Source organism: Podarcis raffonei, chromosome 3, assembly GCF_027172205.1.
Source record: "Podarcis raffonei isolate rPodRaf1 chromosome 3, rPodRaf1.pri, whole genome shotgun sequence".
Lineage (NCBI taxonomy): Eukaryota > Metazoa > Chordata > Lepidosauria > Squamata > Lacertidae > Podarcis > Podarcis raffonei.
The window spans coordinates 84,196,019-84,222,397 of NC_070604.1; the positions used below are offsets into that span (position 1 = coordinate 84,196,019).

Genomic DNA, 26,379 nt, shown 5'->3' on the forward strand with positions numbered 1-26,379 from the left:
TTAAAGGTACGTTCTGTAATGACATGTAACACAGTGTTTTGGGAACTGTTTTCCAAGCGCAGGCTGAACTTCAGAAGAATTTTGCAACTTGCCATCTGCTTATACAAGGGTGTCTGTATTACAATGAAGCCAACATGGAGCATTGTAACATCATCATCAACATCATCATCATTATTAAAATTTCTATACCGCCCTTCACCCAAGGATCACAGGGCAGTTTACAATATAAAAACCCAAAAATGCATAACATAGTAACAAAAACTAATACACCCCCCAATTATTATTATTCTTTACTCTCATCAGCAAGAAGCCAATAAAAAGGTACAGATTGTTTGTGTTTCACGTCCCTGGTGCCAACCACCTGACTGTGTTCATGTCAGGTGCACAACACTGCTGCTACCTCGGCAGATCTTATGAAATGGCATTCCACCTGCTGTTACCTTTTTGGGAGGGTCACAAGGAGAAGGGAGTTGCTATAATTACACATAACCCCAGATATTGTGTAGAAATGGCATTCTGACTTGTCCTAACGTGTTTTTACCTCTGGTTATACATCACCTGTGATAACACATTAAAAAATTCATTCAAGTGGCTTTTTGAAAAGTAACCTATTCCAGCGTTTTGTTTTGTTTTTAAAGTCTGTTTGTCACATGAGGCAAATCTTGCTCTAATAAACCATATAGATTACTCAGATGTTTTATTTCTTCCATTTCTGAATACTGATGCACAACAGTATCCAGCTCTCAGATTTCTCGTTCATAGCACATGCATACTTACCTAGGATTAAGCCCCACAGAATTCGGTGGGACTTCCTCCAGGTAAAGCATGCATGTGATTGGGCTGCCAGAGTCAGTGGAGCATAAGGTATGATGGATTCAACCTATGCCATTTGAACAGGTGTGGGAGAAAGAAAAACAAAACATAGCCAGATGTGGACAGGATGGAGCAGAGGAAGTTCAGCAAATGGCGGTTACAAAATCCAAAGGCTGGGAAACTAAGCAAAAAGTGATCGTCAGGAAGCAAGTAGCTAATAAAGTGGGAATAGATGCAGAGTTTACAACAACAATGCCGGATAAGAAGGACCAACCAATCATGATTGCAACAGAAACTGGCTAAGAGTGAAGTAACTGGAGTATCAGCCAGGGAGGAAAGCTCCCAAGTAAAGGAACATCTCTCTCTCTCTCTCTCTCTCTCTCTCTCTCTCTCTCACACACACACACACACACACACACACACACAGCCCCAGAGGAACAGTAAATATGGATAGGTATGAGTTTATAAAGGATTACAAGAATATCTGCAGGAAATGGGTTAGTATGATGGACCCTTCAGAAACAGATTGTAAAGGCAAAGGCACCATTTCAATCCCGTTTTGAATTATTTGTATTTGGCTACTCTGGAAGAAGTGAAATGCCATCAAGGATGCCATCAAGGAAGTGCCAAGTAAAAATAATGTATATAACAACTGACATGTAAGGAGATAGGAGACAGATATTCTGCATTTTAGACACCTGCTGAAAACTTCTCTGTTTACTCTGGTCTTCCCCAGTTGTATTTTGAGTTTGCTACAATTTACAATAGAAGCTAAATTACGCTTCATAGTTTTTATTTGATTGATCTTATATTATTTATTCTTATGTCCTCTTGTTCACCACTCACAGATATTCTATATTAAGCATTTTATACATTCTTAAAAATAAATCTTGGTCTGGTAGGCAAAGGGAGTGCAGAGAATGAAAGTGAACCCAACATGCAAAACTGGCTTCAGAAGGAATAGGAAGCCCCGACACTGCATGTCAGACTCCCATCTGGCCACTTTGCCCTGACACAGGCTCACATTGTCTGCCATTTCATTCTCTTTTTTTACTCTACCATTTCACTACCTGAAGTCATGAAGCTAATGCCAAAACAGACTCTGTGGGGCTTATTCTGGCCCAAGGGCTTTAACGCCAAGAAGTATCAAGAAGTGGAGGTGGTTTATGTCTTGGTCGTTCTCTTATGTAACGAGATTGAACCAAGTGTTGTTTCCTTCTTGGCCAACCCATGAAACACATAAAGTCATGACAGGCACATGACCTACAACGTTCTCCTACTGGGTTACCTCTACAGCCAGTTTCCGTAGCATTGCATGGCTAAGACACTGTATCTGCCATGTTCCTAAGGAGTTAGAAGGTTTTGTATGATGTTTTAGTGGCATCCCCAAAGAATAGCCAATTTCCTTACAGAACAGAGTTTTAAAAGTTACATCTTACAACTAACTCAAACTATTCACAGAAAATGATAACTTCAATAAAATTATTTATTCTATCTAGATAAAATACAAAGGTGGGGAGGATCTGGCAGGGCTTGTGTCACCCCAGAGCTACAGCAGCATATCCTCAACAATATTACAACTGCTACATTTTTTTGCATTTAACCAAGTTCCTGCATTTCTGAAGAATTCCTTTTTACTTCCTTACCCCAGTCTGTGCCGTCTCCTGAACTTCTTGACTCTCCATCTCCTTCATCGGATGTAGCCAAGAAATCAAACTCCTTCAAGGCCTCTTCAGTATCTCGGTCTTCACTGCTATCTGATAGCACCCTTTTCCTCACAATCTATGAAGGACAGAAAATGAAATGAAACGCTTGTGTCTGTATTATTTCTACATATCCCTGCACTCTAGGGGGGGCGGGGACACAGAAGAGAAGACTATATACATCACTGTTCGCTTTAAATCTAACTTAAATACTAATATACTATATAATCTTTAGAACACTAGGGAATTTAATCTAATTTAATCAAAGCCGTGTGTAAATTGTAGAGGAGGAGGCCAAGCTAGGCTTCTTTTAATTGGACAGGAGGTAGCAATACAGTACTAGAATACTAGTTATCAGACCGACTTGCAAAAATGTGCCACAATTAAATCCTTGCATTTGCTCACACATAAGGATTGGAATATATGCCATATCATGATTTTTAAGATCCCATCACTGAAAGTCTTGTTCTATGATTAAGAGTTCTCAGCCCACCGTTGAAGTGTCCATGATTGTTCTCTCTCTTCCATCAATATCATCATCTTCGTCCTCATCACTAAATTCTGCTGCAGCATTTTCAAGGAATTTAAATGTCTCTAGCAGCGAAGCAGAGTCTGTCAAATCTGGTTTCCTAGATAAAAATTAAAATAGCAGCAAAGGGTTATTTTGTCTGTTTTTCTCTCTTCATTATGTTTAACAAAGCCAAACACACATAAAAAAATATAGGGAAAATGATATAATTCTCCAATGGATCTGCAATTTCTTTTTAATATATAAATGTTCTTATTTATTTTCATAATAAAACCAAACATTTACAACAATATAAAATTTGGCATCCATGTCATTATACACAGCATTGGTTTGAAAGAGTTTTATCATTAGTCCACGCGATCTCTTTCTGTGTGCTACTGGAACTTCAGTTTCACATTCATAAATGTATATTGCGGTGCACGACAAAAACTAGAATGAGTCTCATGGCACCATCAGGACTAAAAAAAAATGACAGTACACACTCTTTTATAGACTACAGTCCACTCCATTCAATGCACAAAGCATAACTCTCGGTTTGAAGATATACACACACAAGCAAAGGGGAAAACTGTAAATGTTTTGAGTTAAATTACAATGAAATATAAAATGTATATTCTGATAATTCAATTAGAACTTAAATGTATGCAAAATATGCAATGATACTTCACCACAGCAGCAACTGGTTGATTACTCAACAATGCTAAGATGCTTCCATTAATGTGTTTCATTACCACTTAACTCCAGCTTTCCCTATTTTCTTTTACACATGTGTGTGTGTGTGTGTGTGTGTGTGTGTACGTACGTACATACACATACACACTCCTCTGTCTATTTAGGATTGCAATTCAAGAAACTGGAAGTTCACAAAAGCTTGTGACATAACGAATTTGTTAGTCTTGAATGTACCATAAACAGCTATTCCTATGAAAAATGACGACGAAGGGGTCTTTTATTGCATTCTGGGCTGGATCCAGAGATTGCGTGAGCAGAGTCCCCTGGTGTCCCTAATCATGTGCTCAGGAAGTTAGAATCCCCTCTTCCTCTTTCTGTGAATGGCAGCCTCCACTGGATTGCCAGCTCTTCCATTTGCAGAAGGCTACCTCTTGATCCAAACTCTTTAAATTTATTTACCACGCTTCGTTTAACATGGACTCCACTTGAGCAAACACTTTGAAAAGTGAAAATTTGAAATTATCCATTTTTAGAAGAAAACGCACACACAGCACCACAAGCAGCACTACTTTTGAAAATGAGCATATATGAATCCACATTTCAACAGACTAGCCAACCACTACTGATCAGCAATATCACAATTCTCACATTGATACCTGAAATTGTCTTCTTTTGTCTTGAGATTAGAAAGCAATGTCTTCACTGATATAGTTAGATGCTTAAACCTCCAGTTTCTAGATTACTACTTGGGACAGTAGGGGGGAGTTTGTTTGTTTTGAAAAAAAGAAGAAGCAACTTGCTGGATTTCAAGATTCTCAACACAAGGTGAGGGGGACCTTCTTGGACAAGAATAAAATAAATGAAGCCGCAACTGCAGCTCCCCAAACACCTAGCTTTACTGATACTTTCTTCAGGTTTTCCTAAATAAACTAATTGCTGTTTTCTTCATTCACTTAGTAACTATTAAATAGATTTTCTCTTATCCAGATAGTTGTAATGTTTCTTTTTCTGAAACTATGAAGAAAGTTGAGAATAAAACACTGCTGGATCCAGAGTTTGTTATTTTGTTCTTAAATGTGCACAGTTTCCAGCTACAAGCCTCTCTTATTTAACCCGTCACTTGATTCCGATTACTAGTTAAACACTAAAATGATAGAGGATTCATTATTATTTCTACACTGCATTTTCATTTAAAATATAGCTTCAAGCATACTAGGAGGCTGTGTGGGTAACCAAGGCAGTTGCAAACAAGCAATTTTTCATTATGCAACAAAAGGCAGTAAAACAAGGAAAACGGGCCAGGTCATAATTAATGCCATGTCAGTCAGGGTATAGAAAAATGTAAAGGAAAGTTAGCAAGGCTACAATTTTTTAAATTTGAAATTTCAAGAAAAAATCCCATGCATGTTTGTCAATATATTAATAAGGCCAATAGTGCAATCCTATGCTCAAAAGTGCGTAAGATTGCAGCCTAAGTGTCTCAAAAGTTCTGGAAACATACATTCAGATTTAACTGTAAGCCACCCAGAGAACTTTGCTATTGTGTGTCCTATAAATGTCATAAAACACGTTGCCTTCTGTGGCTAACTAGCACCATATTGTAGAAACGTTACAGTATAACCTTTTTCAGAGATGTATGAATATTTCTGCATGTGGTGGCAGAAAATAATTAAAATAGCTGCCTGCTCCTAAGTCATGTCTGCTTGGAATCTACGAATTGGATATAATATTTAAATGGGATTTATGCACATGCAACCCTACACACATAATTTTAGGGGTAAGGCTAATGCCAATGAGGCCCACATACATTTGAAGTTGAGTTTAGGTAAAGATATCTATGTGAACATGAGGCAGTCCAGGGAAGTGATAGGTGCACACAAAGTGACCCTGTTCTCCACTTTATGCAGACTGTACACACTGGCAGGTATGCATAAATGGTGGACATGAAGCAACAGTAATCACACTAACACTGTTAAAGCGAAAATTTTGCTAAAGAAATGATATTCACTGTCCCATACAAGTCTCAAGTGATGAACACATTCTGAATTCTTTTATACACACTGCCCAACAAATTATGCAAATATCACATTGATTAATGCAAAATTCTTTTTAAAATGCAGTTACAGTTTACTGCCCAGATAAATAGAAATATCACAATGTGCAGAATCTTAATATTGAAAATCAGATAACATCACACAGAAAAATCCAAGAAGTATCATAAGGTTTATCTTTTAAAAGTAATAATCACATGACATGTACACTTATTCTTCTATTACATACGTTACACAGAAAAGGGCTTGTTACATCTTTTCTATACACCTTCCTTAGGTCTTATCTGAATTTTTTAAAAAAGGATTTCAATTCTATAGTTTCTTTGTCTGATGAAGACTTGAGGTGGAGAGTAGAGACAGCAGAATAGCAGAATCCCTAAAACATCAGAAAGGGCGCAAATGTGGAAGAGACTCCGATTCAGCTACTACTTTTATTATTTATTTATTATTATAAGCCTAAGTGCTCATTAATATTCCCAATAATGCTATGAACAAGAGCACCCCTTCTGGCATTCGGCAAATCAACTTTGTGATGTCACACAGTCAAATCTAATTGTCGCATGATGTCATCACTAAGACCATTCCATGTGAGATCAGGAAACATGATCTTCACTTTGAATTGGCTTTCTGACGCTGTAATGCAGCTAAATCTGATTGGCTAAGTGATGTCATCACATTTACAACATGATTCTTGACTGGCTTTTGGTCAGTCCCAGAAACATCAAGTGGCAGTAATAAGGAAAAAAAGCACCAAAATAGCAATATAGAACCCTAATGTTCTGCTCAAAGAAAGTGGCTTTCCCACTTCCTCCTGCCTGTGCAGCATCTTGTGACCTCAGAGCACACTTCATATTGTACAAGAATCTGCAGCTACTGGCCTGGGTGGGCGAGATCAGCAGAAACCTATGTCACTCCTTGGGCAACTGGAAGTGTTTTCAGCTCATGCAAGTTGTTTTGTTTTAGCTGAAATACAGGCAGCAAATAACAGCAGAAGTCTGGAACCAGGCCTTCAGAGCGGTGGCACCTACCCTTTGAAACTGCCTCCCGTTACACAACAGAGAGGCACCATCTCTATCATCTTTTGGAGCCTATTGAAGACCTTCCTTTTTCAAGGTTTTAATCCCAGTCTGTATCAGATCTGAAATTGTTTTTATATACAGAATTTGTTTTTAATTAGTTTCATTGTTGAAGTTCTCATTGTGAAGTGTTCTGACATATTTTATGGGAAGTGATTCATAAACAGAATCAATCAGATAAATGAAAATAATATATGCAAGCTAGTGCTTGGGCACGTTAGTATGAACTGGAAAATACCTGGCACAACCCTAATCTTAAAATGTAAGCTTAAAAAAAAAATCAGTCTCAGCTTTCTAGAACAGACAACTTTAAAACTAACATTACTATTACTGCAAGATCCTTTAACAAGTTCTGATAGTTGTGTACATTCAGCTTTACCATGAACCTCTTGGCAGGAATTCCAAGTTGGAGTTGAGTCAACTAACAACTTTTATCAATTATAAAACTCAATTTGCAAGACAGTTGAAAGGCGCTTTTCATGAAAAAAGAAGAAGTAAAGCATTTATTGCTTGAAAAACACCTTAAACATATTTCCCGATAAGATTTACAAATGTTTACAACAATGCTTCAAAGTCAATTTGAAAATCAGAATGTTACATGGGCTGGGCTTTATTACTGCACACTGTGTCTCAGATAGCAGAACAATGCAGTCCCCCCAACTTTTTACTTAACTTGCAAAGGAAAAGGTAACATCATTAAACTAAAGAAGCAGGTATTAAAATGAGAACTAACTGGTACCCCACACAAGGCTACACCCGGTTTCATTTGTTTTTCTTCTACCAAATATGTTAATGACAAAGTGCATCTTTTACATCCACGGCAAACACTGGAAATCCTAGATGTTAATACAAAGGTTAATTATTTTAGTGTCCCCTGCTGAGTTCAGTCATGCTGAGCTGTGGTACTTATCTTTTACAGCACCAGTGTGCTGATCTGAAGTAGTGAACCATTTCTTTCAGTAAACATTATGAAACATGTGTGAGTAAGATTATAACTGTCAAACTATCAAGATAATGTTTCCACTGATGGATTCAATATCTTCCAGGATACATCCCAAGTCCACATGATGCTCTTGAGTGCAAAAGTTTTCACTGGGATCTGTACATTAGCAAATACATTGACTTGCATAAAATTTTCCATGGACAGAACAAGTAGTTCATCTTTAAGGAAGCATTACGACATTTTTACATCACCTTAGAAAGCAGAAGATTTAAAAAAAATGCTCTTGAAAATGTTTTCTTGTCTTTTGTTATTTATCCTTGCTGATTTAGAACTACTCTCATAATAGTAAATAAGAACACACTCTTATCAACAGAGTTGTCACTAAAGAAAAATAAAGAATTCCACAGGAGTGGAAACCCCTGAACCCAAAGTTCATATGAACAATTTAAGTCTTTTCTCCCTCCAGTTTCCATCCAAATCTGCTCTAAGCCATCAGCAAAATTACTAACATACATTATGAAAGTACACTCAATTGTTGTGTTTACAGTTTGGGATGCAAGGGGAATGTTACATCTCAGGACATGACACTTCTTTCAAGACTTGCATAATATCTGCTTAGAAGAACAGGCTACTCACAAACCTAACAATGTCCTAAATTGAGCTTGATGTAACCTACTAGAGTACTTTAAAAAAAAAAAGGAGTCCACTAATTTTCCTAGACTAAGCAAATTTAGTTGCTTAGCTTACAAGGAACAGAATGAAAAATTCAGCAAATATACACACAAAGTTGAAATGTAATAAACTGGTGCAGTATATGACACCACTGGAAAATTTACTTAAGTACATTACGTTCAAAAGCATAATTTGTACCACTGGAAGCATCCCACTGTCAAAAGCACTTACCCAATCATCACCTTTTCTTTAATCTCAGCATCTGTGCCATTCACCATTGATTCTTGGTTTTTGTCATTTTCCCTATCTGGACCATCACCTGAGAGACCCAGTAAAGTTCGTACCCGCTTTGACTTCACATCCAGTATGGTGTCAGTGTATCCCACCTCTTGCAGATATCTGTATATATAGAAACCATGTCAATTGCTCGTGAGCTGTCAGCAAAGATGTTACAGTCAATCGCCACAATCCACCCAGAATCAACCAATAGATTGTGGTAAGAAGAAGAATGTAGCTGTGTGCTGACACAACAGGCTTACAAATCTTCTTGTGCCAGTTTCAGAGGGGATTGTCTCTTGCAGTACCAGTCTCTACAGTCCCCAAGAAAGGCAAAGAGCTCTGCTGTCTGCATATACACAATACTTTATTCATTATACTTGCCAAAAGAAACCAAAGTTCTCCGTGCATTTTCAACCCATTTTTCCCCATACAGTTACTTTTATATAGGCAACTCTTTATAACAAATTTTCCACAATCAAAACCAATGCCTTACCAAAGCGTTCTTGGCCATTAGGCAAGTTTATAAGAATTTGTGTTCTCTCAACTGTCTAGTCTACCACACAGCATTTCCTTCTAACTTCCCTTCTCACATGAATACTGCCTTACAATAAAGTCAGAAATTGATTAAATTTGCTTTTAATCTTTTTGCAATCTTTAAACTTTTGAACAAAAAGGTTTCAAACATTGTTGCAATGACCACAAAGAATAAATATTGTCATGCTTCTGAATTCCCTCACCTGTCACCCAGCCCTGCTGGTCAGTTCCAGTAAACTCAAGGCTCTTGGTGAAAGGAGTTCCAGTTCTCTCAATCTAGAACCAGAAGTTCCAAACAGGAACACTTAACATGGGGTTTTCAAGTGGGGAGGAGTGGAAGGAGCAGCCTTCCATACCCAATCCTTATTGCTATCAGGACAGCCCAGAACTAATTTAAGAACCATCGTTCAAGTGTGACACGCTTTAACCCCACCCTATTTTTCTCATCACAAGCTATTCAAGTTTTAATCAATACCTCATCCTGCCTTCGTTATAATTTTGCTATCTATCCTCAGGGAAGAAGCATAGCTCAGCAGGAGAGCATGTGTTTTGTCTGGAAAAAGGTCCAAGGTTCAGTCCCAGATAGGAAAGACCCTCATCTGAAACCCGTTTTTAGGTCACTTACTGTCTGAGCAGCTGTCGTCCTTGTTTCCATATTAGCTGACTAGTTGGCTGTGACTGAACTTCAGTTTCGTTCCCTTCATCTGAAATATTAAAACCAATATAGTTTTGAAACCTGCTTTTCTTAAGCAGTCTTGTGCATTACAGCATGCTTAAAAAAATAAAATAGTTACACTCTTACTTATTTACATCTATAGAATATTGCACATTTAATTCCTATACAGTGGTACCTCGGGTTACATATGCTTCAGGTTACATGCGCTTCAGGTTACAGACTCTGCTAACTCAGAAATAGTACCTCGGGTTAAGAACTTTGCTTCAGGATGAGAACAGAAATCACGCAGAAGCGGCACGGCAGCAGAGGGGGCCCCATTAGCTAAAGTGGTGCTTCAGGTTAAGAACAGTTTCAGGTTAAGAAAAGACCTCTGGAACGAATTAAGTACTTAACCCGAGGTACCACTGTATATCTGTGTTTTTGCAATGACCTATACAACACAGAAGAACAAATGCAAACTGTACATAAGAATTCAGAACAGGAACATAAAAAGTTGTGATAAGTTTAACAACAGTATACCTTCTCCACCTAGTCACAGTTTCACGCTCCCTCAAAAAGAGAAAGAAACCAAGTTGCTTTGGGTAATGAGGAAATTTTGAAGCAATGGGTGCATATGCAGCATGCCAGCACAGGACAATACTTAGCTACTAAGTATTTTCCTAATGTAACTTTCCTTAAATCTCCCACTAAGGACAGAAGAACCAGCAAACTGTTTGTTAAGAGAGCACAAGAATTAAAACCAACAATAAGCATCCTCCTTAACATCGTTTTATTTATTATGGGTCTGGCAGCATACAGGTGGTTTCATTTTAAGCCAAGGGGACAACAGCTATGAAGGCTAAGGTTAAATTTAGACAGACTTAATTGGAGAGAGAGGGAGATTTGCACGTGAAGAGGCAGAGGATGTGCAGGGCCAGTAGTCACACCCAACCCCTCAAAGCCTTCTATTACATACATATCAGACTAAGTCAATACATTTCACAAAACGGCAGCTTTTTCTCTTTTGCCCAGTCTCGTTTTCCTTTACACAAATCAATCCTTACCTGAATCATAGTTAGGAGGCTTCATGTCTCCCTGATTCAGCTCTGTGCCATATTTTAACTTGTGGTATTTAGCTCTATAAAGGAAAAGAAAAGGAGTAAATTAGTGTGTGAAAATGCTACCTGTCCTTTAGAAAGAGGACATGAAAATATTTTGCTCCCACTTGTTTCTTCAGTGTAAAATACATGCATTTTTCCTAGAAATGCCTTCTCTAAATCATTCTTTTTTAAACATCAGAAGCATTATGAGCCTTTGCTGTTGTTTTTTTGTCATTCATATATGCTTGACATATGAATTACTAACAATGGGCAAATTAATCTCACAAGGCCAGCTCCTACTGAAAGGACCAGTTTAGTTTGCCAAACCTGCAATCTAAAGACCTGAAAAATCCAATCCAGCTGTGCTTACCAAGTCTGCCAAACATGCAGGAGTTGCTGCCAAACCAAGAGGCATAAACAAGCAACGCTGCCAGGAAAAGCACCGAGGCAGGAGCTCTCTCAAGGAGAAGGTTCTAATCTCGCACTGACCAGAAACATAACCCAAAAGGCCTACATACAAATATGGGAATTGGGTTTTTTTTTAGTACAGTATAGTTCTTAAGGTATGAAAGTGAGTGAGACTGATTGTGGGCATCTATGACATCTAAAAAGATGGGTGTCTTTTAAGCGTTATTGTTACATTTTAATCTCCTGACAATGTTAGCACTGAAATACACTAGAGCAGCTTTGAAATGTACTAGAACAGCTATAGTACTGCAACTTGCTGGAGCATCCTGGGAGCAGTGCTCTGCTCACAGACTCTGGATCCAACACAATGCATAAGAATTTATCAATGTGTTACTCACAAGACCAACAACATAGGCCAGAATCCAAAGAGCCATGCAGCTACTTCTGTGCTCTCATGGAAAGTGAACTTTTAAATTAAACAGTTCCCTCTAATGGAACTTGAAAATTACAGAGGAAGTTTATGACAGCATCACAATCTTCAGCTCCAAGTCAACATTTCTATTTGGTTAGCTCAAGTCCACAGGCTTGCTGAAAGTAGCTCTTTGGGTCACAAATTATAAAGTGTTTTTTTTATAAAAAAAAACAAACCACTTCTACAAATTGTGTCCTTTATGCATCTTCAAAATATTCAGTAAAAGCAGTCACCCTAAATGACCCCATAAGAATTGGCCAATTTGAGAGTTCACACAAGCAATTTATGTTTCCTGCCTGGAGACCATCTGAACATAACTGCTAACTGTTTGTCTATCACAGAGGTGATGCCAGTTTCAGTTTGGCGGTAATCATAAAGCAGCAATTCTGGATATAAATGGGAATATAAACAATAAACTAAACCTAAACTAAGCTATATTAGAGTATTCTGGGTTTAGGCATTAGAAAAGATAGAACACCAGTACCAAAGCTTGCATTTTCCTTGATCGCTGCAACTCAAAGTTTTCCACAACACAGAGATAGACCAGTCACCTAACGATCATGCAAAATGCAGAACTAGCCAACATCCTGGAAAATAGTGGGAGACAGGTGTTCAAATCTCCATTCATCCATGAAGCTCAGTAGGTGGCCTTGGCTAACTCTCAGCAGCTCCTACTTCAAAGGGTCGTGATGAGGGGGGAAAGTGTCCCCCTCCAAGCAGCCAAGTAAGCTTCTCCCAATGGTTATAGGGTTCTGTTGAATAGGGTAGACTATGGCACGACAAACTGAGGAAGGAAGTGGGTATCTGAAAACTGGACGGAGCACATTATGAAAGCTTCTGTGAGGTGGACATTTCTCTGAATCCAGCCCTAGTATCTGGGAAGGAAGCAAAGTGCTCCACACTGGGCAAAAGATTCCTGCATTGAAGGAGGTTGGACTCGATGTCCCTTGTGGTCCCTTCCAACTCTACGGTCTCTATGACTCTATTTTTTTCTGAGTTATTTTCCACATCACCTGACAGCTTGTGTGCTTTTTGAAGCCTTTTCTGGACTAGTAATTTTTTTTAAGTCTAATTATGCCCCAGGTCTTTTCCCAAACACAGTTCAGCTGCAAGTCAGCAATGAGCAGCTCAACTGACATCAATATAGCAGTTCAATTGATTTATTCTGATACAGGATGCACATTTGTCAACACTGTCTTATAAACAAGTGCACTGGTCAGCTGTCTGGCTTAAATGCACATTAGTAATTTATTTGTTGACTTTCCCATCTTGACTTAGCCTCTTCTCATTTTATTGTGGATTTTAGCACATCAAGATACTCGTAAATTACATTGTGGAAATTAAAATAACTGATTAATTCCTTACATACCATATCTATATTTTCTGCATCTTCAGACTGACTATTCAGTACTTTCTTTTCTTCTCTGTGCATTTAGTTTACAAGACATTTTTAAAATAACTTGACACATGGGCTCTGCTCCCGTTCTCTCATCAGGAAAGAGTTTAAGTCAAGCCTCAAGGATGGGCAAAAATATTAATATCTATAAAGTTAAGTATGGCTGAGGTTTTTTGCAAAATTATATTTTCTGCTGAACAGTTTGGAAAAGCCTGCACTTCGCTACAGGCTGTTTTGTGGTGAAGGCATGAATAGAGACCGGAAGGTCAGTGTTGTTGCCTTTCCAAGACTGAGAAGCAGTTCCTATACTCACAGTTAACAATTCAGGGTTTAGAAAATTGGCACATACCTTTCTTGTTTAAGAGCATATTCCAGCATTTTTATTCTCCTCACTAGATCCTTCTTCAAATTCTCTTGACCTTTTCTTTCCCCTTGAAGAAAGGCAATTTGGGCCTGAAAGAGACAATACTTTACATTGCAGTTTTCAAAGGAAAAAACCAACTTGCTTCTCCACAGACATTCCAGGACAATTTTGCAATCTGAAAGTTAAGTCGTTCTTCAACATGTTACATTGCAAAATAGAGGGTCTGCCCACTTGTAACCAAGCAAGTAGCAGTACCTCAAGCAGTGGCAATGCATACTCTTCCCACAGCAGACTTCACGTTCTCTAAGCCCTGCCACTTACCAAACTGACATGAATTTCCCTATATAAAGATTGCTGAGGAGGTGTGATGGCATTTGAAGCTTAAGTGGTAGGAATTAATATTTTACTATTTTTAAAAGGAAAGGAAAAGAAACAAAGATTTATTCCTCCCCCCCCCCAATGTATTGGAAGGAAGATGGAATACTTAATACAAATCAAAGATGCACCATAGGAGACCTCTTTTCAGAGTAGGTTTATAGGAAAAGCCTTCACATGATGCAGTCACTATTCTAAGAAAAAGCAACTGAGTCCTAGCACACAGAAAGGTAAAAGGTGGTATTATAATGCCACATGGTCAATAGTTTAGGCTGTGTCCACACATTTAAAGCATATGACTTATGCCAAAGAATCCTGTAGCTTACCCCTCACAGATCTACAATTCCCTGCACCCTTTACAAATTACCTTCCCAGAATAATTTGGGAGAAACCATATGCTTTAAATGCGCTTCAGATGTATGGTGTGCCTGCGGCCGTAATCACCATACATGCAAACGCACCATGGACTAAACCTTAAGCGTTGGTAAGGTAGTTATTAGCATGGGAAGACATGGTTTAACTGCAACATGACAAGCAGCGCATCAGTGATAAGCAAGCTTCAAAGGCTTTCATAAACAGCTGTACAGTGTACTGTCTATCTCTGGCAATAATGAAGCAACCTGTAAACCTGGTAATAAACTTAAAAAAAATAAATAGAAGGAGGAAAAGCTGCAAACTACAATACAGTAGGCTGGCCTAACCATCAAGTGCCTGGTTGCGCACAAGATGCCTAAACCAAATCAGACTTTAGTATTTAGTACTGTATTTGGTATTTTAACAGAAGGAATGCAAACTGAAATGTACTAGGACTAACAGCCCCTTAAGGTTGTTTTGCAGCCACTCCCAGGGCTGCTCGTGACATTCCAGTTTATACACACACCCTAGAAACATTACCAACAGGTTTTGCAAAGACTTCTTGGCTATAAGGTCACCGTTCAGTCAGTTGCAGCAATTCCTAAAGGCCTGGAAGGGGGGAAGGGATGGAGCAGAGATACTGAATTGCTTTAGTCATTGCGTGCGCGGGGGGGGGGTCAGGGGAGAGCATGCTTTCTACATTTGTTCCACTCCAACCTCATTCAATAATATCAAAGGTAAAATACACCTTAGAATCTCTCTCAGCTCAATATCGGGGGATGAGGGTGGGGAGAGAAGAATAACAGATACTAAGAATTTCAGAATTAAAACAAAGGTTTAAAGGGCAAAACAATCTAACAAAGTCTTGTTAAAATTTCAATTATTAAAGCACACATGTGTTTATGGCCCAAGCTTTAAGATCCAGCATTCCTTATACCGTCCATATAATCACAGAATTGTACAAGGGTCATCTAGTCTAACCACTTGCAATGTAGGAATCACAACTAAAGCATCTCTGACAGATGGCCCTCCAACCTCTGTTTAAAAACCTCCATTGAAGGAGAGTCTACTCCCTTCCAACGGAGTCAAACAGCTCTTACAGTCAGAGAAATCTTCCTAATGTTTACTTGGGCTCTCCATTCTCATAGTTTGAATAAACTGGTTCAGTCCTGCCCTCTGGAGCAGGAGAAAACAAGCCTGCTCCATCTTCCATGAGACAGCACTTCAGATATTTGAAGATGGCTATCATATCACCTCTCTATCTCCTCTTTTACAGGATAAACCTATCTAACTCCCTCAACTGTTCCTCATAAGGCTTGGTTTCCAGACCCTAGATCATCTTAGTCACCTTCCTTTGCACACATTCTAGCTTGCCAATTGTTGGTATCCAGCTGTCTCAAGAGACAGTGGAGTGTGCCTCTGGGGCCAAAGTCAAACCACTGGAGAATCACAGCACCTGCAGAGACCAGTAACCTATAACTGATGCCTCTCGTGTTGTTTTTGCTGTGTTAGCAGAACCAAAGTGACCTCCTCTGGAGCGTAAGCCTGTACATCATGTATGGAGGTCCTGGCTGCACATATGATAAGACCTCCTTCTCAACCTCACTGATACAGTCCGAAGGAAAGCAGAGCAATACATTCTGCACCAGCCTGGCTGCAGGAGTTGCTGGAAGGAGATGTACAAGACACCATTCAACTGTTTTAGGGACTCGACTCTGGATTTTGTGTAGGCTAAGCCTTTTCCTCTCCCAAAGATATCCCAGGGCTTAGGATCAGAGTTTTCCTTATCCTAGATTGGCTACCTTTCCAGGTTTACAATCTCCATCTGCCCCATGCTCGTCAATACCCTTCTTAAATTGTGGTGCCCAGAATTGGACACAGGACTCCTGGTGTGGTCTGACCAAGGCGGAATAAGGCGGTACTTTTACTACACTTCTGTTGACACTATACTTCCGTTGATGCAGCCTAAAATAGCATTAGCTTTTTTTGCTGCTGCACTCACTGTTGGCTCATGTTAAACTTGTGGCCTATCAGTTTTCAAAGCAAATCACTTTCATATGGGGATACTCAGAAAGAAAAACTAAGATCTATCACTGTGTTTCCAATCTTCACCACCACGTACCATGCTGCTAGTTCTGTAAACACAGGGTTGGACTGAACTGTTGCTGCACATCGTGCTCTTCCCATCCTTTCTAACTTAAAGAGTTGTTGGCCCAGTTTGGACAGACATGCACCTGCAGATGTGATAGCAATAATAGCTGCAGACTTGAGTGCACAGATCAAGGCTCCCAACAACTTTGTACTTCCAAAGTAATTTTGGAAAATAAACAACACTGCACAAAATTTGAAAATGAAGCTCTCTCTGAATCAATAGCAAGGAATTTGCCTGAAACATGTTGCTGATGAAGTGGCGTGAAGGCGAACTTAAATATTGATTGCCACTGTTTCTCTGGGGCCCAGGAGCCACTTGGGACACACAGAACCTAATCCCACATTTAGTTCCTTTAAGGCCTGAGTTGTGGGAATGAAATCTTGCAGCTATTCAGTCAGAATCTTCAACCACAAAAAGAAAGATTAGATGAGACACAAACAAGAATCATCCCTTTGTTTCAATGAAACTACTAAAAGTATGGCTTAGTTGGATATCACCCTAAATCTCTTTTTTTAAAAAAAAGAGCTTTCACTTTATGTCTTGAAAACTTGTTGCACAATCTGAGCTGGTAAGACTAATAAATTTCTGAGGCTTTCGCCATCTTTTGCTGCACTCAATCTTTTTTCCAAATCGGATTCCATATTTAGCCAAATGCATACAGGCATGTGTGCACGTATACATACACACATATGCACATACTATGCATTTAATTGTGCTCTAGACATTTAATCATTTCTGCAATAAAGTTGGGGGGGGGGAGAGAATCACATGACTGGAGTGCTATCAATGCTGTTTGCCAGCAGTGTGTTTATTATATATAGCCTGAAGGACTGTGGTATTATTAGAACAGGCGATGATTACAAAAACAAAACAGAAGACAGAATAAATTGCGATCTAAAGAGTTGATGCAAAAGCTTCAAATACATTTGCATTTTAAGTCAAGACAGAAGATTTTGAATGATGTGGAGCACATTTTATTGACAGCTTTGGCTTGGGTCAGGTAGTTGTGTGTGTTTTTTCAAAGTGTCATATTGGAAAGGGGGAAAGTGCATTAAATTGTTCAGGTTATAGCATCTTTCCCATTCTGCATCTGTACTGGAATAGTTCTAAAGATGTTTTATCACTTACTGTCTCCCACCCTGTGCTCATTTGGGAGGAAGGGTGGGATATAAATTTAATAAATAAAATCAAATAAACAAAACATCAATAGCAAGTATATGCCAGAGCAGCATTAAATCACAAACTGATACAAGCCCCATTTTCAGTTGTGCTTAAAAACTGGTGGGTCTAGATAGGGGCATGCACCTCCATCAGACAGAAACCCCAATGTGAGCTAGCAATAAGAACAGGGACGCAGATTTGGAACTACCCTGGTGGATACATGTGTGGAAGGCTTATTCAAAGTGCAGTTTTCCCATGATGATCTCTTGGATCAACCTATGATCCTCCCACCTATCTAAGAGTGTAGTTTGCTATCTTTTGCAGAGCATTCAGAGCCCCTCAGACTAAAAGGGCTGTGATCAATGAAGTGTTCAAGTTTAAATCTCCAGTTTTTATTGTATTCAATTCTAGTAGTCCTTTTCGTATGTTTTTGCATACGAAATGCAGCTTTTGAAAAGCACCTGTGCAAGGCATTTATATTGTTTGAAGGTTTATCTGAAAAGCAATTAACAGTCTGGGTTAGATCCAGAGTTCTCATGAGCAGGGACATTATGCTGCCACAGGCGGAATAGGAAATAGCACCTCAACCCCACATCAAGGTGCAAGGCTGGCCAACTGATTTTGGCACCCGAGACAGAAAATTTCATTAAGTGCCTCTCCCTCAGAGTACATACACAATAAAAATTAACCAGGTAACTAACCACTTCCTGCCCATTCATGACACCCAAAATCAGCTGCCTGAGGTAGCCATGCTCATGGGACACTTTCAATGAAGGAAAGGGAAGGCACTTGTTACTGATTCCTCCTTTCCCCTACAGTGCTGCTCAGAAGGATTGTGTGACCCTCTAGAAAAGGATGGGATACACTGCTGGGGGAATCAATACAAATCACCTCCTCGCTTCATCCATTGGGAGCCTCTGCTGGATCTCCAATCCTTCCACAAATGGAAGAAGCCGTTCCATTAGTGGAGGGACAAGTCTGAATAAGGGTCAGTACAAAATAATTCAATAACAGAAAGGATTACTACTTGACTGATCCTAATATGCATATTATGAGAAACAAAGACGATATGGCAATTTGAGTTTTCAGTATATGTGCTGCTGTACAAAACACACACACAAAAATCTGCTTCATTTTTTTACAGCACAGGAAAGCATTAACCCAAATCTATCTTTGATAAATGTGTGCTGGTTTCCTACACCCACAGAGTTTATAAAAGAATTCATAAAAGGCTATTTTTTCTCATGTTTTTAAAATAATAAAAAAACTAAAGAAAGTCAAAGGTTGTAATTACAGTATCAGTTTCTAGGTACCTTAAGTGCCTCTCAGTGTCGGCCTGCCCATTGAAGGAAGTCAACTTTGAATGGATTTCTCATATATGCCTGCCGATTGAGGTGTGGCAGGTAGTAATCAGACAGAAGGCTTTTTGAGTGATGGCAACTTGCTGGTGAAATTCTGCTGTCTTTTTTTGCCAGGTGGAAGAAATCTTTTTTAAAAAACATATTTATCCCTGGAAAATGGCAGTGCTTTTCCCTGGTGCTTTTAATATTTGTTGTGATACTGTGTTGTTTTGTATTTTATATGGATGATTTACCTTTTTTTTGTAAGCTACTCTGCAAAAGAGTGGGGGATAAATGTATTAAGTAAATAAACAGGGCAATACCGTTTGCATGAGCTGTCTTCTGTTCTGCTTTCTAAAGAGGAAGTAACCCTTTGCTTGATTGTGTACAAGAGAACACTGTTAGTAGGCTCTACTCCGGTAATAAATACACCATTCCAACATAGGGCCATCAACTTCTACCAAAAACTCATTTTCTCGTCACCGAAGCAAAAGCAGCCAAGAAGATTTTTTTGAAGACATAAATTACCATTCACTTGTGACCAAAGACTGCTTAAACCAAGCAGTGTTCTCAAAAACCATTGCTATTATGAGAATTTCCCACTCCCACAAACAGCGGGACAAACAGTACATCTGCATTTATAGTACCATCTGCCTGTAATCTACAGAGCGCTATTTCTAGAGGAGGAAAATTAACTTTTAGATGTCACCTTTCCAATCTGATGTACTTTCCCAAGGAGAAAATAAAATAAAATCTGCACAATTAGCAGTTGCTCCAGCAGAACCTTTCAAGATGCTATCTCCAGTGTTGACTGTTACTTTATTCCATTTCATTCTTGAATCATTAGCAGGTAGAGAAATTCTATGCAGTGCTCAGAAAGCAGGGCCACTTCAGTAGAACATAATCCTAAATAAATGTGCATAGAATAGCATTTAGTCTCAGAGAATGCTTCAACTTCAAAAGAATATCGTTGTATGATGATGGCAGTAAATCAACCACAGCAATCCTGAAAGCTACTTCTGGTAATTTAGAAAATCCTGTGGGACTTGGGATCTCCCAGAAATAAGAAGATCTCCAAGTCATCTGCCTCAAGTTTTAAAACTGATCATATGGCATGGGGATTTGCCATTCCCCAGAAAATAGGAGTCTGTAGTCCAGCAAAATGTGCCAAACAAGGTATGAGATTCCTGGATTATAGCCAATTAATATTGAAAGCACTCCATTAAGTCTCACTTGCTCATGTAGAATAATTGTGAAAGAGAAACACAGCATAAGCTGAAATATAACATGTGAGATTTCTCTATTTGCATTAGGGGAAGGGATGTAGTTCAGTGGTAGGTACAGTATCTGCCCCCAGGATATCCAGGTAGGTCTGGGAGAGAACCCTGCCTCAAATCCCGGAGAGCTGATGCTAGTCAGTATAGGCAATACTGAACTAGATGGACCAAATGGTCTAACTCAGTAGGCAGTTTCCTATATTCCTACGTGCACATGATACAAAGAACACAAACATGGATGCACATGTCAGTCAAACCCTATTGTCACTGCCTGAAATGACACTACTCGCCTGCGCAGACAGTAATATTTAATTTTACACTGAACTAGATTATCCTGAATCTAGAATGTCAGAGTTTAGAATACCAGAGAAGTGGCAGCTAGTCACATAACTATTCCACAAATTGCAAGTCACTTACTCTTCACAGGTGAGAAACATAATTTAACCTGATTTTTCACTTCTTAGTTCAATAGGAACATTTGATTTTTTTCTATTTCTACTTGCACACTTTCAATCATAGGAAGGCAACTAAAAATACTAAGCTTACAACAGACAGACTAGGACTCTTAATTCTGCTACGGTTATAGTACCTTGTAGGGTTTTGGGCTATGAAATTTTAACAAACACAATAACCCCATAAGAGAGTACACTTTGCACTATTGTCACTACTTATCTGTCTTGGTAATGTCTCAACACAATCGTACCCGTGGCTTTTCTGAAAGCAAATCCTATTGTGTACAATGGGGCTTACTCCTTGGTAAATGTATAAAGGACTGCACCTTTACAGCAAGCTTAACCAGTAGCACTGAGCAAACATGGAGATACATTCCTCCACTTTTCAATGCTTAAATAATCAGGATCACAATATGGGACAGAAAGTGCGGAGGGCATGCTCATCAAATTTGCAGATGACACCAAACTGGGAGGGGTAGCCAATGCCACAGAAGACAAAATTGGGATTCAAGATGACCATAACAGATTGGAGAACTGGGCCGAAACTAGCAAAATGAATTTCAATAGGGACAAATGCAAGGTTCTACACTGAGGCAGGAAGAACCAGCTGCATGAATATAAGATGGGGGACACCTGGCTTGCCAGTAGTACATGTGAAAAGAATCTAGGGATTTTAGTAGACCACAAGCTTAACATTAGTTAATAGTGTGATGCATCAGCAAAAAAACCTAATGTTATTCTAGGTTGCATCAACAAATCTATAGTGTCCTGATCGAGAGAAATAACTTTCCTGCTTTATTCTGCCTTGGTCAGACTACGCATGGTAGTACTGCGTCCGGTTCTGGGTGTCATAATTTTAAAAGGATATTGACAAGCTAGAATGTGTGCAGAGGAGGGTGACCAGCATGATCAAAACCAAGCTTTATGTGTGAAATCTGCTATGATTAAATGGGCTCAAGATGTTGGACATAACATTATGTTGGCTGACTGGGAACAGTTATGGACCACAGGTATGAAGTTCACGGCATGTAATGCCTTAAGAGAGAATATTATGAAAATGATATACAGGTGGTACATGACACCAGTCAAGCTTGCAAAAATCTATCATTTGCCTGATAATAAATGTTGGAAATGTAAAGAGACCGAAGGCACATTTTTTCACCTTTGGTGGACGTGCCCAAAGATTAAGGCTTTCTGGGAGATGATTTATAATGAAATGAAAAGGTATTTAAATATACCTTCCTGAAGAAACCAGAGGCCTTTCTCCTGGGCATGGTTGGCCAATTGGTGCCAAAGCAGGATAGAACTTTTTTAATGTATGCAACAACAGCAGCAAGAATACTTATAGCGAAGTATTGGAAGACACAAGAGCTACCCACCCGGGAAGAATGGCAGATGAAAGTGATGGACTATATGGAACTGGCGGAAATGACTGGCAGAATCCGAGACCAGGGAGAAGAGTCGGTAGAAGAAGATTGGAAGAAATTTAAAGACTATCTACAGAAACATTGTAAAATTAAGGAATGTTAAAAGGATGTTGGAATGAAGTAATGTGGTTTTTGCAGTAATGTTATATAGGGTTAAGGAAGAATGGATTGTTAACAGGTCAGAATGTAAAGTTACAATATATTAAGATAAATTATTAAGATAAATACAAGAATGGAAAGGACTTGCTGAAACAATCAATTTAACTAGAATACAAAAAAGGGAGGTGTGAGGAGGTCAAGGAAATAAGTAAATGAAAGATAAGTTATGGAAAGATGGGTTTCTTTTTAACTGCTTTTACTTTTTCTGTATTTTGTATTTTTTGTTTTTTCTTTTTCCTTATTTTTGTAACTTTTTTGAAACTTTAATAAATATTATTTTTTTAAAAAAAACAACCAAGCTTTATGTGGAACAGTTGAGGGAATTGAGTATGCTTAGCCTGGTAAAGACAAGACAAGAGAAGAAATTATAGCTATCTTCAAATATCTAAAGGGCTGCCACACGGAGGATGGAACAAGCTTGTTTTCTCCTACTCCAGAGGCTAGGAAGCAATGGATTTGAGTTAATGACCCTTGGGGTCCCTTCCAACTCTACAATTCTATGATTCTATGAAAAACATCTAATAGATAAACAAACACTTAAACCAATCAGCAGCACAAACAAAATATAGGAAATGATGGAGAGAGAGAAAGGGTTTATAACCTTATTCTCTGCATACACAAATGCTAGCTAGCAACTACCTATACTAGCATTTATCTGCCCTGCTGTGTCAGATGAAAAGTACATCCTGTTCTCACAGTGGCCAACTACATACCTAGAAGAAGTCTGCAAGCAGGACGGGACAGGACTCCAAGTGTGGTTGTATCATAGCTTTGAAAATGGCATTATGACATGGGCAGTTTTATTTTCAATTCCTTTCTTAATTCTCTCTAGCACAGAATTTAGCAAGGTGTCTTTCCTGGCCAGTCACATGTAAGCATATATGTGAAATTGCAATGTTTTGCCCCAATGTGCCTTATACTTGCTTACATGATTCACATTTGCCATTTCAATGCAAATCTGTTATTGATCCTTGATTGTTTTTCCAACCATCTCTGTGGCAAACTACCATCCGCTGTATAGCTAATGAGCATCTCAGAACTCATGCTATCTATGGATGATAGTGAAGTGCACATTTTTTTGCTTCAAATGACACAACAGCCTCTCATGTGGAATAATAGCAGAGGCTATTCTACAATATTAGATAACCATGAACCGCTCAATCAGCCTTTACTCAACCTGAAAAAGGAGAAACAGCAGAGATAAGTGCCTTTACCAGGGACTTTATGCAGCCTATGACAAGTTCAGGCTCGAAGATTTACAGGCAGCTCCTGTTTTGGATGCAACCAATACGTGTGTGATCATGCACAAGTGCACATATCCCGAACCCATAAGTAACCCAGAAACGTCATAACGACATCACTGAAATATCACTAAAAGGGAGGAACTGGGGGTGGGGGGGCCTTTATGCAGGCTTTTCCAATGGGTTTCCGATTTCATATAATTTCATGCAAGCACGCAATGACCCGGAATGAAATCCCTGCATAAATGGGGAGTTGCCTGTACTACCAAGTCCAAGTTATGTTGGTAGCTTCTTGCACAATCTGGAATGAAGAAGGAATCTTCATCCTGTTGCACTTGTACATTTAAGGTTTTTAAGAACCCACTAAAAATTGAAATACCTAGTAAAGGCCACAGTAATTGAACCACCTGCTGAGCAAAACTCCCACTGTAGCTAGCATGTCTACTACAGAGCATGCTGTTTGGAGATCTTAAAGCCTTCTATCATAAGGTTGGGGTACACAATATCCCAAGATGTAAGAACACGCAGCAAACTCCACACCTTGCAGGTTTTGTCTAATTTTGCATATGTATGCCCATACTGACAGAACATGCATGTGTATATCCTTCCATTCCACTTTCTTTACCAACTAGCCTGACATAAGATTTTTCACACATGGTACAAACACATCAAAGAAGTGCTTCTGAAATGCTTGAGAATCATAAACCTGGCTACAGCTCCTTACAATAGGGAGCCCTGTTTCCACCATCCAAAGAAACTAAATGCCGCATCAGAAAAAACCCTTACTGACCTCACACTTTCCCCACAATAAACCAACTGCCAAATTTGCATCCCATTCAGCCAACATATTGTGGGGCTTTGGTGCAACCTTTTTTGCCAGAGAGCTCAAATTGGTATCAGTAACTGATGTACCCTTTTCTCATTTAATCCCTACAACACCCCTGTGAGGTAGGTTAGGCAGAGAAGCAGCGACTGGCCCCAAGTCACCCGGTGAGCTTCATGGCCATGTGGGAATTTGAACCCAGGTCCTAGTGCGACACTCTAACCACTACACCACTACTGGCCTCCATGAAAGATGGGTGAGTGGGCACAGAGAAATAGGGAGGAGGCCCTTGCCATTTGAATGAAATTGCCTTCAGCGGGTGAGGATATTAATATCACTCTATTTTACAGGACTGTTAAGTGTTTCTCAGACAATGTATGTGATGTGCTTTGAAAAATGTTCACACATACTGAGTCAACATTCCAAAACAAAGCTGTTTTACATGCGGGACACATCAATTCTATATTGGTTAAAGATAACTAACAGACATCACACAAATCTCTAATAATTTTCTTCTCAAAAGGGTAGTACTTGGGAGAGCAACTACCAGATCACATCCTCTCTCATGTTCTGCTGGGACCAAAACCATAATATTATCATGGCACCAAGCACCTGTACATCCTGTAGGCAAGCCTGACCCAAGCTAACAGTTGTCAAAGGAAGCTCTCCTGTTAGCCCCTTCCCGCCTAGCACTAACCAGGGCTTTGTTTCTTCAGAAGAAAGACTCCGCCAGCTTAGACAAGCTAGAAAACCTCCCCGCAACCCCCAGGTTGCGAGTGCGCGCTGACAATAATCACTCAAGCCAAAGGCGCTCTGCATATGCTCAGAGGCACACTCCTCTCCCACAGTTCCGAGGCTAAACCGATGGGGAAGCACGGAGAAGAGAGAGATGGGGGGAGGGAGGGAGGAGAGAAGAACAGCAGACAGGTCCGGGCGGGGAAGGGGAAGGAAGAGACGCGCGTGTGGAGATGTTTGCATAGAAGAGGCAGCGGCCCGGACGAGGCGAAAGGCGAAGGGAAAGCGGCCGGACGGTACCTGCAGCTCCGCCCGCTCTGCCTCCCACTCGGCTCTCTCGGCCTCAAAGCGGCCCCACTCGTGCTGCAGGAAGTGCAGGATGCCCGGGACGCTGTACTGAGCCCGCGCCGCAGAGGCCGGAGCCGGGACCGCCGAGGAGCCTCCGGCCGCCGCCGCTACGGCTGCAGCCGCCGCCGCCGCCGCCTCCCCCGGCTCCAGCCCTTGCCCGGCCCCGCCCGGAGGCGGCGGCAGCAGCAGCGCGTTGTTGTTGTTGTTGTTGCTGAAGAAGACCCCGGGCCCCGCCTGCTCGTCCATGGCCGGAGCCGTCGCCGCGGCCCGAGGCCGCCACGCAGTCCCCACCGCCGGGCAGCCCCTGGAGCCACCGCCGCTGACGACGACGCCGACGACGCCCGCGCCCCGCTAGTCAGGCAGCCGCGTCTCAGTGGAAGCAGCAACAAACTGGGCGCGTCCTGCCCTCCGTCAGACGCCTGACAGCCGCCCCCGCCGGCTGCTACGGCGCCCGGCTAGGGACACGGCAGAGGGAGGGAAACGAGCGTTGAGAGCGCGGGCCCGGGGCATGCTGGGAAATGGAGTTCGTTTTGTTTCCCGTCCGGTTTCTGGAATCGAGAGCGAGGCACCGAAGGCTAGTCTATGCAAGTCGCTAGTCGCAAATGGATTCTGTAACTGCCCTTCCGCATCGTTTTCTCTGCTCAGGATTAAATGGCTGTAAACAGGAGAGAGTTGACTGTGCATCGTTCGTGGTCAGGAAGAAAGGAAGATATGCTGGCGAAAGCCCCGTCCCAAAATATCACTTAAAAGCTCTGAAGTTTCCTTGAGGACTGAACATGCTACTTCTGAATAGTCTACGGTCGGGTGCACTGGGATTTTAGATATTTAAAATGCAAACATCTGTTAAAAGGGGGGGGGGCTACACGTG

The 26,379-nt window shown here is 40.3% G+C and overlaps 1 protein-coding gene across 3 annotated transcripts in view; it reads right to left on the reverse strand.

The window, feature by feature from the left end:
• STRN (striatin) overlaps positions 1–25,950 on the reverse strand; it is a 48,262-nt gene extending 22,312 nt beyond the window's left edge. The window contains exons 1-7 of one of the 3 annotated variants that reach the window (XM_053382797.1): positions 25,464–25,950; positions 13,653–13,756; positions 10,992–11,065; positions 9,898–9,976; positions 8,691–8,858; positions 3,010–3,145; positions 2,460–2,595 (exon numbers count right to left, since the gene is read on the reverse strand). In XM_053382797.1, the coding sequence (XP_053238772.1) occupies positions 2,460–2,595; positions 3,010–3,145; positions 8,691–8,858; positions 9,898–9,976; positions 10,992–11,065; positions 13,653–13,756; positions 25,464–25,757 (991 nt within the window). In that variant the 5' untranslated portion in view covers positions 25,758–25,950. The remainder of the gene's footprint in view (positions 1–2,459; positions 2,596–3,009; positions 3,146–8,690; positions 8,859–9,897; positions 9,977–10,991; positions 11,066–13,652; positions 13,757–25,463) is intronic. The other 2 variants (XM_053382799.1, XM_053382798.1) reach the window with 2 other exon arrangements.
• Between the last annotated feature and the right edge of the window lie 429 nt (positions 25,951–26,379).